The 17,220-nt window shown below is 56.2% G+C and overlaps 2 protein-coding genes across 7 annotated transcripts; both read left to right on the top strand.

The window, feature by feature from the left end:
* Window positions 1–1,889: 1,889 nt before the first annotated feature.
* On the top strand, window positions 1,890–5,065 carry S100A1 (S100 calcium binding protein A1). 3 transcript variants are annotated; one of them, XM_006264340.4, is made up of 3 exons: window positions 1,890–1,989; window positions 4,488–4,637; window positions 4,792–5,065. In XM_006264340.4, the coding sequence occupies exons 2-3, from the start codon at window positions 4,497–4,499 to the stop codon at window positions 4,933–4,935; spliced, it is 285 nt and encodes a 94-aa protein (XP_006264402.2). In that variant the 5' UTR covers window positions 1,890–1,989; window positions 4,488–4,496; the 3' UTR covers window positions 4,936–5,065. The 3 variants fall into 3 exon arrangements, with proteins under 3 accessions (XP_006264402.2, XP_019353429.1, XP_019353528.1); XM_019497884.2 differs by lacking the exon at window positions 1,890–1,989 and adding an exon at window positions 3,964–4,067; XM_019497983.2 differs by lacking the exon at window positions 1,890–1,989 and adding an exon at window positions 4,038–4,107.
* A 1,690-nt stretch (window positions 5,066–6,755) lies between these two features.
* Window positions 6,756–16,605, top strand: CHTOP (chromatin target of PRMT1). Of its 4 annotated transcripts, XM_006264339.4 has the most exons (7): window positions 6,756–6,936; window positions 7,834–7,915; window positions 9,486–9,639; window positions 12,904–13,090; window positions 13,273–13,410; window positions 15,209–15,444; window positions 16,208–16,605. In XM_006264339.4, the coding sequence occupies exons 2-6, from the start codon at window positions 7,851–7,853 to the stop codon at window positions 15,409–15,411; spliced, it is 747 nt and encodes a 248-aa protein (XP_006264401.1). In that variant the 5' UTR covers window positions 6,756–6,936; window positions 7,834–7,850; the 3' UTR covers window positions 15,412–15,444; window positions 16,208–16,605. The 4 variants fall into 4 exon arrangements, with proteins under 4 accessions (XP_006264401.1, XP_019354556.1, XP_019354698.1 ...); XM_019499011.2 differs by having other exon boundaries at window positions 15,209–16,605; XM_019499153.2 differs by having other exon boundaries at window positions 6,758–6,936; window positions 12,907–13,090; window positions 15,209–16,605.
* Window positions 16,606–17,220: the final 615 nt, after the last annotated feature.

Here is a 17,220-nt window from a genome sequence, read left to right as displayed (position 1 = left end):
TGTGCGTGGGGTACGGGGAGGGGAAGTGACACGGTCCGCAGGATGGCGAGGAATGTGCCCCAGGCGAGAGAGCACCCTCCTCCTCCCCGGATGCTACGCAGGTGATCCCCGGTCCGCAGGGAACCCCCAGGCCCAGGTGGGGCCGGTGCTGGATGCGAGTTCCTCCGGGATGTGGTACCTCCTCTCCTGGTCCTCTGGGGTACCAGCCCTGCCCCTAAGCACAGAAAGGGGTTGCATCCTGGCCTGGTGGGTCCCTGGCATCAGCCGCAGCAGCCTCTGGGCTTTTCTAGTGCCACGGACCAGGCACCGGCTCCAAGTACTTGTCTGTGAGCCAGGGGGGTTCTGGGTCCCAGGATCGGCAGCAGGCTGCACTGTCTACACCTACCCTGCACCCCCGGGGCATACAGGAGTGAGGGGATACCAGGGACGTGGAGTCTCAGTGCTGGGGGGCAGTCGTGTGCCAGCGGACGGGAACCTGCGGTGCAATGACCCATGCACAGCCGCAGGGGTACACCAGAGACACCTGACGATGGCTGAGCTGGGGGCCGCCGCAGGATCTCTGTTTCTGCTGGGGGTCTGCATGAGAGCCCTTCTCTAACCACTAGGCCCCACTCCCCTCCCTGAGCTGGGGAGAGAATCCAGGTGTCCGGGCTCCCAGAACCCAGGGCTCTGGGGCAGGCAGGGCTCCCCGGGCTCCATCCTGCCTTGTCCCCAGTGTCCCATGCCCTGGCATTAGGGAGTCAGACCTCCCCATCATTCCCCAGCCCTCTTCCCCTGTGCACGGCTGGAGCCACCGTCCCCCCCACGCCGGGATCTCGCTGCATCAGCACCTGCAGAGGCTTCACTGGGGAGACAGTCCCGCCTGCCCCGGGCCCAGGAACCAGAGCGACTGGTTCCTCCAGGTCCAGGCTGGGAGACTGCGGCCTGCTCCGCGCTGCCGTGTGTAAACGGCTTGGCATGTCGGGGGCCACTCCCAGCAGCTCCCCTAGTAACGGCATGGCTAGGGACCTGCCGGTGCTCCAGGGCAGGACCCAGAGACCCCCTGGGAGCCCAGTGGAGTTTTGGCTGAGCTGGGACAGGGGCTGGAGCACAGGTGGGAGGTGGGGAAGACTCGTGCACTCTGCTACTGCCTGCCTCTGAGACCTGGTCATGTCACTTAGCCTCTTAGGGCCTCTCACCCCACCTGATAGTGCCTGAGGGTATGTGATGCTTGGCCCTGGGGTCGCGACAGCTGGTATAGCCGGCTCCCTGCCCCTGTGCCATCTGCGGTGCTGTGTCTACACAGGGAACCTGGACCTGGGCACCAGCGCTGTGTACCCAATAAGACTCCCTCAGCCCAGAAGGGGCAGGAACGATCAGCCCTGGCAAAGACCCCTCTGCCCGCAGGGCCAACCTGCCTTGGCAGCTTCCCCCTCCACAGCAGACTCCTCCGCACCAGGGCCAGGACCAGGGTGAGCTAAGTTTTAATCCTGCCCTGAGATTGTCTGCACCCTCAGGCAGGTCTTTGATCAGCCCCGTGCCTCAGTTTCTCCCCGTGCATGGGTCACACCACGGCCTTGCAGCATGCTCTGCTCCCAGGGGCCTGCTGGAGCTCTCCAGGTGCCCTGACACCTAGGTCCCTGGTTACAATTCATGCCCCTGCAGGACATGACAAGACCCCATGCTGAGGCCACAGGGTGCAAGGCCAGGGATGAGGCTGGGGGTGCAGGACATGGCCCCTGAGGGGGAAAGCTGCACCATCACACCACAGAAACACCTGGTACCAGGCTGGGCCCCGAGCGCAGCGGGGATCATGAGGGTGCGTCTTAGGAAAGAGAAAGAAACAGCTGCTCTGGTTGCCTGGCCGGCCTTCCCTGTGCCTGGGGCGGCTGCCAGGGGCCGTCCAGAGGGTGGGCGCTCGTACCCAGCTCGCACAGGCACACACCGGACAGCGGGGCGCAGCGGCTGCAGGCTCCAGCAACAGCTCCCCACGCACTCCTGCATTCACCCGTAAGTGGTGGCTTTGCCAGCTGCCCCCAGGGGTGGGGAACGAGCTGGGGTGGGGGCAGCCAGCCGGGATGGGCTCGATCCTGCTCCGGCCCATGCTGGCGACTCCGGGGGTTAGCCCACCCCTGCAGCCCAGGGGTCAGCTGGCTATCAGAGTCTGCTAATCGATGTGCTAATTGGAGGGGGCAGACAGCACCCGAGCTATGGGGGGCAAGTTGGGGCCCCGGGGGTGAGCTCTGGGGGGGCCGGAGGGAACTCAAGGGCCAGGGTCCCGGCATGGGGGCAGGCAGCTCTTGTCCCCGAGATGGGAGCTAGTCTGGTGCCTGGGGTGGCCACGGGCCCCACCCTGCCGCATGCCAGCCTGCCCACGCCAAAGCCGCCCAGCCTGAATGGGCTCTCTGTCCAGCTGCAAACAGTTGTAAACAGCCCCCCCACCCGGCCTGTGGCCACGCCAGGACTGGGGGCTGGGCAAGCTGCAGACTCGGGGCCACATCCTGCCTGGCGTTGAAGCCATCATGAGGCCTCCACTTGCACCCCCTGCCCTCTCTCAGTGGTGCCCCACCCCGCACCCGGCTGCTCCCAGGGGTGCCCCAGGGGCCTCTGCAGCCAGGATTAGCGCTGGTGACTCATTGTCAGGGCCCGGGGCCTAGCAGCTGCCCTTGGTGTGATAGTCACAAGGACAGGCCCCGGGCAGGCAGACAGGAAGCCTTGCGTCACCCGATTCTGCTGGGGCTGGACCCCCGGGGACCCGGCGCTGAGGTCCAGCGAGGCTCAGCACAGCCCCGGGAGCAGAAATGGCAGCTGCCTCTGGGGTGGGGCAGGGCACATTGTACAGTGGCCGGGCAGCGGAAGTGAGGCCAGATGCCGCCCGCGACATTGGAACAAGCACCCCGATGAGCACCTGAATCGGCATCTGGGACAACAGTGGAGCCACGCCCGGGCTCTTGCGCAAAGCTCTGGAATCGAGACCAGGATCGGGGCTGGGAGGGGGTACCGGGGCACAGCCAGGCAGGGCCCCCCAGCCCGCTCCCAGCTCCAGGCCCTCCTCTAGCTCCCTGCAGCCGGGGGCCATCAGTGCCCCCTGCCCAGCCCCCGGCCCAGGGGTCCCACCCGGTGCCCCCAGCCAAGCACAGCGGGGCGGGGAGCGGGGCCGAGAGGAGCCAGCGGGACCAGCTGATCCAGCAGCACAATGCGGTGCGGCTGGCAGCCCCGCCATGCCCCCCTGCCGTAACCGGAGCTGCACCACGCTGGCTTTATCAGCCCGGGCCAGCCTGGGAATCCAGTTTCCCGGCTCCGGCGTTACCGCAGCAACCTTTCACCGAGCGATTCTTCAGCAGGACAAGGGGCCTTTCTGTGGCCGCGCCGCAACAGGCCTGGCGGCCAGGGGGGGCTCGGATGCGTCACCCGATAGGGCCCCCCTGGCCACCTCCCTTTGTCCAGCGGGAGACACTCGATCGCACGAGCCTTATCAGCTCGCCGGGTGCATTACAGCCCATCCGGCTGGGTCTGGCACGGCTCAGAGTGCCCTGAGTGTGCCCAGCCCTCAGTCTGGTGCCGGCTGGGACATGGTCCTGGGGTCTGCACCCCATCCCAGCATCGAGGGGACAGTGGTGGGCATGGGGGTCCTGGCCTGGCACCAGCAGTGACTCCCGTACCCTAGCCACGGCATGGTGCAGAGTCCACACCCCACAAGGCCACAGTGCTGCCGAGCCGGGGGGGGTTTCCACGCATGGAGATGCCAGTGACCCCCGTCCAGTAGAGCTGGGGGTGCAGAGGCATCTCCGGGGGTGAGAGACAAGGGCATGTGCATGTGCACAGGGTACAAGCATGCAGGCAGCAAGCACCGTGTGCTTCACCAGCCCCAACGGGGACTAACGGGCCCCCCAGGGCATTTATGTCCCTTTAAATCAGGTGATCGCAGCCAGCAGTGCCAGCCAGCCCGTCTCACCGCGGGTATCAGATCCTCCCGCAGGGAAGGGGGGCTCGGGCTGATGTACTTAAAGTCACTGACCAGCCACATTGCTCATTCGCGGCTGTCGGAGCAGGTGGCTGTGCAGGCAGCCCAGGTGCAGGGAGCCCAGGTGAGCCCAGGGGCCAGGGTGCAGCCCAGGGAGAGCCCAGGTGAGGGCCCAGCCAGAGCTGATGGGCAGTGGGGAGCAGGGGTATGGGGTACAGGGGCCAGGGGACGCTTCCTCAGGGCCCCTGGGATGAGACAGAGCAGCAAGGAGCTCAGACCTGGCTGCTGCACTCTCCCTGGGGGGCCCTGATCCTGCCCGCGGCCACAGCTGCATGCACCCCAGTGCAAAGCACCCTGAGTCTCAGGCACCCAGCTGCCCCCCAGGGCAGAATGAGGCCCCTGGTTACCCCAAGGCAAGGAGGGAAGGAGCTGCTTGGTGGCCTGGAGGGGACCCATGGCCACAGCCGCAGCACGAGGGGGGGAGCGTAGCGCCCCTGGGAGACCCACAAAGTCTGCCCCCTTAACCCTTCGGGCGCCTCTCCAGGCCAGCAGGATGGAGTCGCAGCTGGAAAGCGCCATGATGACACTGATCACCATCTTCCACAAGTACTCGGGCAAGGAGGGCGACAAGTACAAGCTGAGCAAGAAGGAGCTGAAGGACCTGCTGCAGGGCGAGCTCAGCAGCTTCCTGGAGGTGGGGGCTGCTCCCAGGGCAGCCAGGAGCTCGCGGGGCAGAGCAGGGGGGACGGGGGAGTCAGGGACAAGACCTGGGGTTCCCCTGCCATGGGCTGCAGGGCACGGGGGTGGGTGGGCATCCCTAACCCGGCCTGGGGGTGTCCCTGCCACAGGTGCAGAAGGACACGAGTGCCATGGACAAGATCATGCAGGACCTGGATGAGGACAGGGATGGCGAGGTGGATTTCCAGGAGTACGTGGTGCTGGTGGCTGCCCTCACCGTGGCCTGCAACACTTTCTTCTGGGATGACTCTTGAGCCCAGGGCCAGGCCCCAGAGCCCCGTGGGAGTCGCACTCGCTGCCCCATCCCCACAGCCCCCAGCTTCCCGGCTCAGAGCCAGCCTAGACCCTGCTACGCAGAGCCGTGCATTAAAGCCTCCGACCAGCCACTGCGTCACGTCCCTTCCCGTGCGCCAGGGAGGGGGCACGGGGACCCCGGGGAGGGAGCAGGGGCTGGAGGTGCCATGTATGGTCATGCTGCACCACAGTGGGCACCTGCCTGGGCTGCACCAATCCTGGGGGTCAGCCCAGGGCCATCCTCATCCACAGGAAAAACCGTTTGATTGAATGTGAGATACTGCAAGGGTGGGAGCATGGGCACCTGACGCCTAGCCGACTGCAGTCTCAGGCCGGGAGCAGGTGCCGCACCCCAGCGCTGGCTGGAAGAACTCGTTCCTATTTCCCGTCCCAGTGGGAAGGAGCCAGCGGGGAATAAACAGCCTCCTCCTGGTTGGGGCTGAGCGGCACCGCACTCATGTCGGGAGTGCCCTCTGCTGGGCTGGGCTCAGGCATTGGCACCGCGCAGCAACCTGCACCACGGGCTGGGAGGAGGCCAAAGCGCCCGGCAGCGCACAGAGGCGAAGTCTTTGGCAACATCTTTTATTAGAGCAACTAAAGAGTTGCAAAAAAAGGTGTTGTTTGGACGCACACATCCTTCCCAGGCAAACAAAAGACATTTAAAAGGGTGAGAGATGAAAGAGGGTCACCAATCCCCAGGGCCAGGCTGGGGCAGAGCAGAGCTGATGGGAGCAGGGCTGGGCCCAGGGCAGGTCTGAGGTGAGTGGGGAGAGCTGGGGCCAGACCCTTCCCTGTCCCTCACTGCCCCCCGCCTGCCCCCTCCCAGAGGAGGGAATTGCCCCAGCAGGGAGGAGAGCATGGGCTTGGGGGCAGCTGCCTGGGCCACAGCCAGGCTAGGGCCCAATGCCGGGGTCTCCCCCAGGTAGACGGACCTCACACCACGGAGCCACAGCAGGCCCTAGCCCCGCAACCCCGCCCCAGGCCCCGCCCCTTGCCTGAGACCCCTCCAATTTTCATAGCCCCGCCCATTCCCGGGCCCGCATATCTCCGTTTAGCCCCGCCCATTCCCCCTACACACCCCTTCCATTCTCCTGGCCCCACCCGTTTCCCCCTACGCCCGCCCATTCCCTACCCCCACCTGTTTTCAAAGAAGATAACACCGCCCCGCCCCTTCCTCTGGCCCCGCCCATTCCTCGGGCGCGCCCGTTTCTCTTTAGTCCCGCCCATTCCCCTAGACACCCCTCCCGTTCTCCTGGCCCGACCTGTTTCCTTTAGCCCCGCCCATTCCTCAGAGACCTCTCCCGTTCCCCTGGCCCCGCCCACTTTCCTTTAGCCCCGCCTATTCCCACCTCCCTCTGCACCCCCCCAGACGTCACATGGTAGGGGAGGAAGGAAGGCGGTCACGTGTGTCAGGGGCTCCCCGCCAGTATGTCGTGTGTTCTAGGACAGTGTCACGTGGCGGGGGAAGCTGTCTCGTGCCTCAGGGGGCTTCCCGCGAGGGCACGTCACGTGCTGTGGGGATCGCGTGTGTACAACCTACACCCCTACACAAAACTAGGAATTCTTGCCATAGGGATAGCGTCACGTTCTGCCCGGGCGGCGCCTGCGCAGTGCGGCCCGTGAGGCTCCCGCCAGGGAGTGTCACGTGTCGCGGCGCTCCGGCGGCACCTGCGCACTCCAGCTTCCGAGGCTCCCGCCGGGGAGCATCACGTGGTGCCTGGACGGCGCCTGCGCGTTGTGGCTTCCGGCCGCCATTTTGCCCGGCTCGACGCGGTGAGCGGGCGGGGGAGGGGCAGTGAGCGTGAGGCGGTGGCGGCCATTTTACCTCGGGCGCCGGAGCGGGCGGAGGGGAGCCGCCCGCAAATACTCACCCACTCCGCCCTGCTCAGCCCAGCCCAGCCCAGCCCAGCCCCGGCTTCCTGCCCCAGCGCGGCCCGGAGGCCTGACCACCGGCTCCTTCGGTGAGAGCGGCGGGGCGCCACGCGGGAGGGCTCAGGAGGCCGCCATTGGCCTGCGGCGCGGGCTGTCGGGGGCGGCGGGGCGCCGTGTCCAGCTCTGGAGAAGCCGGGCTGGGCCGGGCCGCGCGCCCGTTCCCGCCATGGCGGGCTGGGCCCGAGCGCCTGGAGGGGGAGGGGTTGGCTCCGCGGGAAGCCGAGCCTGCAGATTATCGCCGACCGCAGCCGGCTTCCCTGCCCGGGGCCGGGGCCAGATGGCGTCTTCGTGAGGCCTGAACTCGTCCAAGCGGTAAATGCTGTGATCCCCGTCGGGGCAGCCGGGCGGGTTTAGGAGCCTCCTGGCAGGTGCCGTCTGCCTCAGACCTGGCGGACTCAGCAATCCCTGAGCTGCGTGCGTCTTCCCGACGTGCCGGTGTGGGAGTTGACCTCGGGTCAGGCCGCAGCCGCCTTAGGAGACAGATCGTCTCCGAGTAGGGGAAATGCGGCACCGAGCGCGCTGAAACGGGGCGCGTTGGGCTCCTCCGGCCCTGTGAAGATGGAGGAGCGGTGCCTGGACGCAGCCGTCCATCCAGGAACCGCCGCATGCCTGTGGGGGGTTCGGTGGTTAGTCAGGCGCGTGGGCACGATCGTGGCTGGTGCTGAAGCGTGCCGCTAATCGGCTGCATCGTGAGTCTCTCCATCCGTTACGGGGAGCAAGGCCGCGTGTTGAGAGGAGGCGACGCGCGTTTCTAGCATTGCGAAGCGCGAGTCGTTCGGGTGGTTTTTGTCACGTCCTCGTGCCAGCCCTTCTTGGGCTCGTGGCTGTCTCCGCAAAAGGGGCTGTGGCCGTGCGGCGAGGTATGTAGCGAAACAAGCGCGTGGTCTTGCGTCTTGCTGCTAAATCTGCCCCTCGTTGCTTTCCAGATTCTCTCACCCCGAAGATGGCTGCGCAGTCGGCGCCAAAGGTTGTGCTAAAGAGCACCACCAAGATGTCTCTGAACGAGCGGTGAGGAAGCCAACAGCAACTTCAGCTCATAAGAAATTTGTACTTAATTTGTCACTGTGTCCAGTGTCAAAAACCAGCGTGGTTTCTGCCCTGTTTTAACCTAACTAAAAACAAGTAATGGCTATGCACCTCTGTCTTAAGTCTCGACACATGTGGTACACGAGGTTAAAAGGGCAGTTATTTCGGAGGCTTGTGTCAGTAACTGTTAATAATTTGAGACATAACTATGGTGGGCTGTGTTGTACAAAGAAACCTCGCACACTCCCTTTTTCTTCCACATGTTTTTACATTATATAGTTGACGCTGCAGCATGGTAGCATGTTACCGGAGCTGCAGGAGGCTTGCTGCTTTGTCCGAGGTGGACACGCGTGTGGTGTCACCTGTAAGAGGCATGCAGCAGGCCACAAAACCAGCCCAAAGGCCCTTTAACAATGTTCTTGGACCTTGTAAGAGGCAAACGCTTCGCTTCATCTCCATCTCTCTCATTTCTTGGCTCTGCTTTCTTATTTCCTCTGTTCAATACTCTGCTGCTCTCTCTCTCTCTCTCTCTGTCTGCCATGAAGCTTTCGCCAATATAATATAATATGATGAACTAACAGCGAAGCTCCCAATCGCATTTCACTTCCTTACTAAATCACTCTTGGATTAAGTGTTAATATCATTAAGCCAAGGAGAAATGAAGTCATTTTTTATGCAGCTCCTGTTCTAGCAAGCACTGCGTGAGACGTAATCTGGGCCAGTGCTTGGGGCTGGCTAGCCAGAAAGTTGGCGCCATGCCTGCCTGCCTGTGGTGGCTGGGCTAGTCCATATCCATAATTCTGTAAAGTTTTAACTTCATCATCTTGTAGAGCTCTCTGAACACCATAGAAACCTGACCTCATACTGATAAGGAAGCTTACTTCCTGGCAGTATGTACCCTCCTGTATAATTTTTAAAGGTGGAAGATCCTTAATATGCCAGAGAATATCCTGGGGTCGGACTCAATGATCTATTGAGGTCCCTTCCGACCCTAACATCTATGAATCCTGAATGCAAAAGCAATCCTACTATAAACTAATATATTCAGATAGCGGCATCTGGCATCCTTAAAAGCGTTGTCCCCAAGGTTTGCTTTTCTGGTGTCAAGGTGACAGCACCAGCTCTACTTACGAGAGACGTCCAGTTAAACAAGTCAGTTTTCTCCCCTTCTTCCTCCCTCCTCCCCCAAACCAGTTGTCTTGGCTTTGCAGTCAGACTTTAGTGGGCTTTGCTGTTTCTTTGTAATGTCTTCTCCCATCTTTCATGGTCATCACTGCTTGTTGCTTGTTTTTTTTCATACCTTCTTCCACCTTTAAAAGCAGTAACTTTATCACTTTTAAATTAATGTGCTGCACTTTATCCATATCTAAGTTTCCGATTCTTGCACGTTTATGGAAAACAAGGATACGTAACTCGCATATGACATGATCTGAGTGTACCACTTCTTACTTAAGGTCATGGGATCTGGCGATCCAGTCTTGAGAGCCATGAAATGCCAATAATTGTTTTTATTAAAACTTTATTTAAACACCCATTTTGTTCGACCTTGAAGCTTTACTAATATGCTGAAGAACAAACAGCCGATGCCGGTGAATATTCGGGCAACCATGCAGCAGCAGCAGCAGCTAGCCAGTGCCAGAAACAGAAGACTGGCCCAGCAGATGGAGAATAGACCTTCTGTCCAAGCTGCCTTGAAACTTAAACAGGTGAGAGAGGGGGTCATATTCCACTGCAGACAGTTGGTGGTACCTGTCAGCAGCTGGTGACTTTTCAGGACGTGATGGATTTCAAAAGGTGTTCCTGAAAATGAGAACTGAAAATTTTGGGGGGACACGCGGAGAAGTTAGAACCTCCTACTGCCACTGAAGAGCAGTAATGCTTCCACAGCTTGTCACTAGCTAAAACCCCTGAGTGAAGCTGGCCTACCTGTCATGCCTTTACCTTGCTTATTGTTTAAATCTCCTCCTTGCTGTCTTTTTCTCTTTTCCCAGACAAGAGGGGGCTACTGCTGGGATTTACCTGCTTTCATTCCCTGCCCTCCCCCAGCAGAAATATTCTCATGCTGGTCTCTGGATCTGCTGAACCCTTCATTCCTTAAACTACATGTTCTTGTACTGCAGGGTGTGGCTTCCAGTTCTGGGTTACCCACTTGATGCTAAGTATCTGCCTTTTGTTTTCCTCAGTAGGTCCTGTTGCCAGCAGTTGTCTCGGTACGTTTTGTGGTGTTCGTTGCTCAGTAGACATGCCAGAGTAACAGAGGATCTGTTCTAGTTCCTGAAATTTAAGCACATTTGACCTGGTTAACCCAAAAAGTCATTTAAAATGTACCTTTCCACTGCTTTGTTTTAAAGCATGGGGTTTGCGAGATGTGAAGCCTTGCTAGGGTAGCAGTAAGTACACAGTGCACAGAAAGAAATTTAGCAGCACTGGTAACAGCTCATTTGAGATGGGTGAGAAACTATGTTAGTTAATGGTTGTGAGTGTATGTTGTCCCATGATGACTCTGTGTTAGAGCAAAGGGAGGCTTAGAGAGTTCCTCTTGAAGTGTGTATTCACGCGCACATAGTGCAAGGGTATAAGAGTATATTAAAACCTGGGCTTGCAGGGTGGTACCACATAGCTGTGTATTAGCTTTAAATGGCACCACTCTCTGACTCAACCAGAGCAGTAGTTTAAATATAATCCCTGGCATCATTTAGCACACTAGGAGAAAACCCTGGAAGGTTAGTGGTTGAGCGGCTCTGTCACATCGCTAGAATCTCTCTGGGGCATATGCTGGGGTTTAGGGCTTACATTCTTCTGCATGAAAAAGCAACTGCATAAGAAACAGCCTGTGAGCCATCTGTCCTGAAATCAGACCCAGGTGTTGGTTATGTTCATAAAATCATAGAAAACAAGGGTGGGAAGGGACCTCAGGAGGTCACATCTAGTCCAGCCCCCTGCTCAAAGCAGGACCAGCCCCAGATCATTCCTGGAGCTCCTAAACAGAAGCTGTACGAGCAGCTAGCTGAAGGCTCCAGCAGGACAGCCTTGGAGTATAATCTCATAAGGGTTTCCACCTGTGATACCTTGAACATTCCCTTTGTTACTGGCTGAATTGGGGACAGGAAACAGACAGTCTCATTGAGTGTCATCTGTTTACAGTCCAGCAAGTGTGCTTATCAGCTTTCAGGATGAAAGGCTGCTCTGAATCTTGCTCAGGTGTTTGAGCATAAAATGTAGGGTGAGGCTGTGGATGGAAGAAGCCAGTAGAATGCAGCTCCGTTTCAGTCGGCAGAAAACATGGCAGTCCAACGAAGCCTGTGGAGGCTGAGGGCAGAATCAGCCGATTAACTTCATGTTGAGTACCTCAGAAGGCATTCTGGAAATGCATGTAATCTAATGTGCAGGTGCAGCCAGAAGGTGGGTAGCTTGGCGTGCTGAGACTAGTCGTCTTCCCAGCTCATCTTAAAGATAAGGACAGCTGCATTTTTGTCCTACTGGGGAAACTTGAGCACACTCATAGTGCTGAATTGCTGCTCAGAGGTTATCACCCACTTTGACTCGGAAAGTTCAGGTATCTGGCATTCAGAGGAGCTTGGCTGGGCTCTGCCTGTGTTGAATGTCCTGGCCAGGATGCCCCCCCAGAACCATGAACAGCTTGGTAATTTCAATATTTCTTCAGGCCAGCCAAGAACAAATCTTAGAGGGAACTTCCATAGTCTTGGTACAGCCTGGCTGGGTGGTCCCAGGAGAAGTTCCACAAAGGGGATCTTGGTATCGTAGGATTCCATCTTGCGGGGATTGTCCTGTGTGCACTGTTGAACTGTTAGAGAAGCCACATCGTCATAGCTATGAACTGTCAAGTCCTCTTTGCTCAGAACAAATGTGGCCCTACTGCGTGCTCCCACCCCCAGGCTCCCCCGAGCAAGCAGCTTTGTGCTGTTGCAGAGCCCTGTCCCAGTGTGAGCAGTGGGGAAGTGCAGGCTGTGCGAAGGTGCACACATCCCATGCAGTTCTTATCTAATGGCTATTATTCTGGCTAAAACAATGAAATGGGAAAAACTTGTGCCTGTAACTGAAGACACCAGTGTACTTTCTCTGTCATCAGCTGATGTGGGATTGGACTGCTGTGACAGCTGCCCAGAGACATTCAGCCATGCAGGCCTTGCATTTGTTAACATATTTTTCCAAACACACAGAACCCAGGACAGGGTCAGATGCAAACGAACAGCAGAAGTAAGGCTGAAATGGATTGAGATGTCCAATATAATCTTAGTCCACGCATTCCTTGGACTCGTTGCGTTCAGAGTGAAGGAACAGTCTTTGTAGCTGTCTTTGTTTCTTGCCTCTTCTGCCTCCTAAGTGAGTGTGGTGGTGAGGGCAGAATCTTAGTTACGTAAGAACCCACAACCTTGTTTCGTGCCTGAGATGCAGGTGCACAATAGGCTTGTTGCACTGAGATCGCTGGAACAGAAACTCTCAAGTGTCTGACTACTAGAATGCAGCTGTACAAGTCTCGTGTGCTTCTAGAGCCCTGGCTTTTTCTGCTGCCAAAGCAACTTTGTGTCTCGAAGCACCCATGGGGCTCCTTGCTGGTATTAAGCCCCTGCCCCACGTGGAACGCAGCAGCTCATCTAAGTGATGAAGCATTGGCTTTGCTTGCAGCCGCAGTGGGAATGTCTGCACAATGAAGGTACATCTTGCCCTTGGAACTCCCAACTTTGAATCTTTTCACCTCTGTTGTCAGCAGGTAGTTTACAGTGCTCTGTGCTTTGCGAGCGCTCTCTCCCTGGCAAGAACTTTCTTTCTCTAGGAGCTGAACACACGCAGTGGATTTGTAGCCCTTCAGAAGATTGTTCCTCCTGTGCTTTTGGAGGTTCTTTTCCATCTACACCAGTTACCTTAGTCCCTGATAGCTACATGACTTTTGTCTCTCTTTTTTCTTTCTTTTTTTTTTTTTTTTTCTTTTAAAAATCCTTCCATTCTAGAAGAGCTTAAAGCAGCGTCTGGGTAAAAGTAATATTCAAGCACGATTAGGCCGGCCAGCAGGACCCCTCGCTCGAGGTGCTATGGGAGGAAGAGGGCTGTCTATGGGTCAGAGAGGCTTGCCGCGGGGAGCTATGCGTGGCGGACGTGGAGCAAGAGGATTGCTGAGAGGAGGCATCCCCCTCAGAGGTCAGTGCACTCCATGAGTCCAGGCATCCACTTTAGATGTTTGACAGCAAACGAGAGCACCCATGGGCATCGTGGGGTCTGGGGTGGGGAATAATCCTGACAGCTAAGCAAAGCTTTGTTGAGTTTTGATGCCTTTCTGCCTACTCATGCTTTCTTTTTATCATCCTCTTGCTGCATCAAAGGTGGGAGTTTACTTCGGGGAGGACGTGGTGTTTCCCCTAGAATGGGCCTGAGAAGAGGTGGCGTCAGAGGTCGTGGTGGACCTGGGAGAGGAGGCCTGGGCAGAGGAGCTATGGGTCGTGGAGGAATTGGTGGCAGAGGTGAGTGCATGTCATTTTGGAAGGGATGAGGGGTAAAACAAGCTGGAGCATCTTTTTGTTTTAATCTGGGTTAAATTATAATATGCATATGCAACTGCAAACTAGAATTCCCTTTGTACCCAGCATGCAGCCTCATGTTACATGCATCGCATTTCCATTTGCTGACATGTTAATAGTAGCAGTGTTGATGCTGATAAGATCCATGACAGTTTCATTGTTGCCTGCAGGGTTCTGAAAAGCAGCCATGAATTAGACCAGGGCCTCGTTAGTGTCATGCTGCCCATTGGGTAATGCTTCAAGTAGTGGCAATCATATTGGAGTAGAACCATAGATAATGAGGGTTGGAAGGGACCTTGGGAGGTCACTTCTAGTCCAATCCCCTGCTCAAAGCAGGTCCAGCCCCAACGACATCATCCCAGCTGCAGTAGCTTATCTACGTGATCTGGAAAAAGCTCTCCTATATCTGCCAGCTTTCCAGAACATGAAGGAAATGTAACCTTTGTAACTATAAGTGCTAAAACATCTGTGTTTAAAATAAGAGGCTAAAAACTTCATAAATGGGAGGCTTTAGTCCTACACCCAACTAATAAGTTTCTTAAGTTTCTGCTTACCTGGATTCTTTTTCTCTCGCGTGCCCCCTCCCCCCCTTGAAACTGAATCTGACTTTTAAATACTAGGTGCTGTTCACAGTGTGAAGTACTACATTAGGGAAGTCCCCAAATGAGAGAGACTGGTGCTGGAGCAAATATAGGATGTGACTCATGGAATGTCACTGAAAGTGAAACTCTAGTCATGGTTCAAGCAAGAATCAGTCAGTGGGACTTTGGATGTCTGTGGCTGGCCTTGTTACTTGGTGCTACACTGTGCAAGAACTTGAACTTCCTTGCTTTGTGAATTAACTTTGGGACATGAATGTACTTACTTGCCTAGTCCCTCTGGGTTCTAATGCTGAAACTGGATGTGCACTGGGTGGGGTGACCTAGGCTAGGCAGCAGCTGATTGCAATCCTTTGTCACATCTCGCTGCAAAAACCGACGTGGTTCTCTCATGGTTGATGTAACTAGTCAGCGCTGTGAAAGCCAACTAGCTGAACTACAGTGATACCATTACCGTGCTGTAACTACTGCTGGTTGGTTTCCTGTAGACAAGTTCTAGGCTTCTGTCTCAAATCAGACTATCCTTCGTACTGGCCAGTTGGTCTGATAGCCATACAGAAATCTGTATTACCTGTTGGCTCTGTTTGAACGGCTCTTGTTGCAGATCTCACTAAGTCTAGATTTCTAGACGTTGCAGTAGCAGAGTCTTGCACAACAGTAGATGCCTCGGATGTCTGGTTTAAGGGGAAAACCACTGCTTCGTGTCAGTCGCCACTATATTAAAAAATCAGCAAGATGCTCAAATAGCAAGTCTGCAGTTTTTGCAGTGCAGTCATGTGGCAGCATGCATTTAGAGTGGTAGACATGTGGTATTTGACAGTGCGTTACTGTGCCTTAGACAAACCTGGTGCACAGGGTGACAGCTGAGGAGTGTGAAAGTCTGGCAGGGAGACTATCAGAGGCTTCATGGGGGTGGATTTGAAGGAGGAAAGGACAGTACTTCTGGCTCAGGAAAGAGGCAGCCACTCCCAGCCCAGGGGCAGCACAGGAGACAATGCCCCATAGATTAGTGCAGTGAGCTTGATGGGGGGAGGAGGAGGCCGGGACTTGGCCAAGTTGAAGGCGCAGGAGCTAAACCAGCGGGATCCTTAATGTGCGTCTCTAGGTGCGATGCAGTATGTAACAGCTCTTGTCTCTCTCAGGTCGTGGCATGGCAGGCCGGGGACGAGGGGGCTTTGGTGGCCGGGGCAGAGGCCGAGGCCGAGGAAGAGGATCCACGCGCCCTGCGCTAACCAAGGAACAACTGGACAACCAATTAGATGCTTACATGTCTAAAACAAAAGGACACCTCGATGCCGAGCTGGATGCGTACATGGCTCAGACAGATCCAGAGACCAACGACTGAAGGGCCGTGTGAGAGACTCGTTGAAGTTGATGTGTATGTCAATACCCATAAGCTAAAAACGGAAACCCTGATTCCTGCTGGAAGGAGCTGCAGGAGGGGGGGCAGCCCTGTCCTACTGAGAGATCCAATTTTAGTGTGTTCCTTTTACATTTTGATACTCTGTGTTGTATGAAACCTTTTCCGGATTGTGGTTTTTTGGTTTTCTTGTTTTGTTTTGTTTTTATATACATATATATATTTCTTTTCCAAAGTCCTCTGAACATGAATGTGACAGACTTGCAGTCATCCACTGGATCCAGTGCTGGGGATGCTCGGCCTACCAGCCAGCACTGGCGCACACACTTCCTCAGTGCTCGTGGAGGGGGGTGGGGAAGCGCTGCACGTCTGCTGTGATGCATGCTTTTTAGGGGAAGTGCTCCCTGGTGCTGAACACAGGCTGCGGGATCCCATGGTTACGTGCCTCTTCCACTTGACGGTTCTGTTCAGGTTCAGAGTCAATCCTTTAGTGTGGCTCAAGTGGGAAATTTTCTTGACATTTGCCATTTTGTCTTTTTTTTAATTGCAATAACCCACCAAAGGTACCAAAATTCCTCCTCCCCTGTGCCTGTCACACTAGTCCAGTCCAGGCTTAAGGATGTAGTGCTCTCTAGACATGTCATGATTTAATTTTGTATCAAAACTCTTCCCTCCCTCCCCCCTTCTTCCCCAGCTATGGATTTGATTGCTGGGATTCTATTACTGACAGCACAGAGGACTGACTTTTTTTTTCTTCCTTTTTTTTTCATTTGGGGTATAGTTTGAATTTCTTTTCTATCATGCCTGAAGGGACAGCACTACTGGTTTCTACATACCGGAACCTAGAAGAAGACCTAGTTCGTGCATTAAGGATGTTGAAGCAGGTCCACGCACGGCACCTATGAAAGGAAATCATGGTAGAACCGTCTCGGAAACACTGGGTCCACAATTGGTTGGAGTGACAAGCGTAACCAAAACCAAGCTTTCGGTCCAGGTTGACTCCAGTGCCTCCTGGGCACTTTTGAGAATGCGGCTGGTTTTAGACGTTGAGAACGGGTTTGTTCTCCCCCCTCCTCCCCCCGAAGTTTTAATTTACCACCATTCTGTGAACTGTTCCGGTTTCAATGGAATCTTGTATTTCTGGTTCGTTGTAACAATGGAGAAACAATGACAAAAATCCCCGGGGCTCTGGAGCTTTTCTTTTGAGCGCGGTGAGGGGTAATCCTGAGGGGGTCAAGCACGGCTCATGCCATCCTTGCCCCAATACAGCTGAGTGCAGCTCTTGCGCTCTGCCTTGGGGGGTCAAGCTGCTTTCTAAGCAGTGGCGGCCTTTCCTGTGCTGAGCAGTCACTGCTGGAAACCACATTTATTGCTAGAAGGTGGGTCCAGCTACCCCTTCCTCTGCTGGCTGCTGGGTTGGGCTGGAGCTGCCCTCAAACTGAGAGTGGGGAGTTATGGGTGGAGGGTGCTCTCAGGGCCTCAAGAAGGTCCAAGCACTGTAGGCCAAGCACTGCTGCATGTGGGGAGAAAGAAGGGAACTGCCCTCCAGCACCATGGCTTTCCTGGCTCATGCCCTGCCTGGAGCTGCTGGTGCTAGTGGAAACTGTGAGGAGCTCCTGCTGCAGAGCTCGCCTGGTCACGTGGCAGCTGAGACCTGCAGGGGGCCAACGCAGGCTTCCTGATGCCAGCCTGGAATTTGCTGTCCTGAACCCCCCCAGCTCCTCTTTGCCACTTTTGGTCTCTTCTGCAGCTTGTGGTGATGGTGCTAACGAGTCTCATTCATTTGTTAACTGT

The sequence above is a fragment of the Alligator mississippiensis genome, chromosome 15 (assembly GCF_030867095.1).
Source record: "Alligator mississippiensis isolate rAllMis1 chromosome 15, rAllMis1, whole genome shotgun sequence".
Lineage (NCBI taxonomy): Eukaryota > Metazoa > Chordata > Crocodylia > Alligatoridae > Alligator > Alligator mississippiensis.
This window is presented reverse-complemented; position numbering and strand designations above follow the sequence as displayed.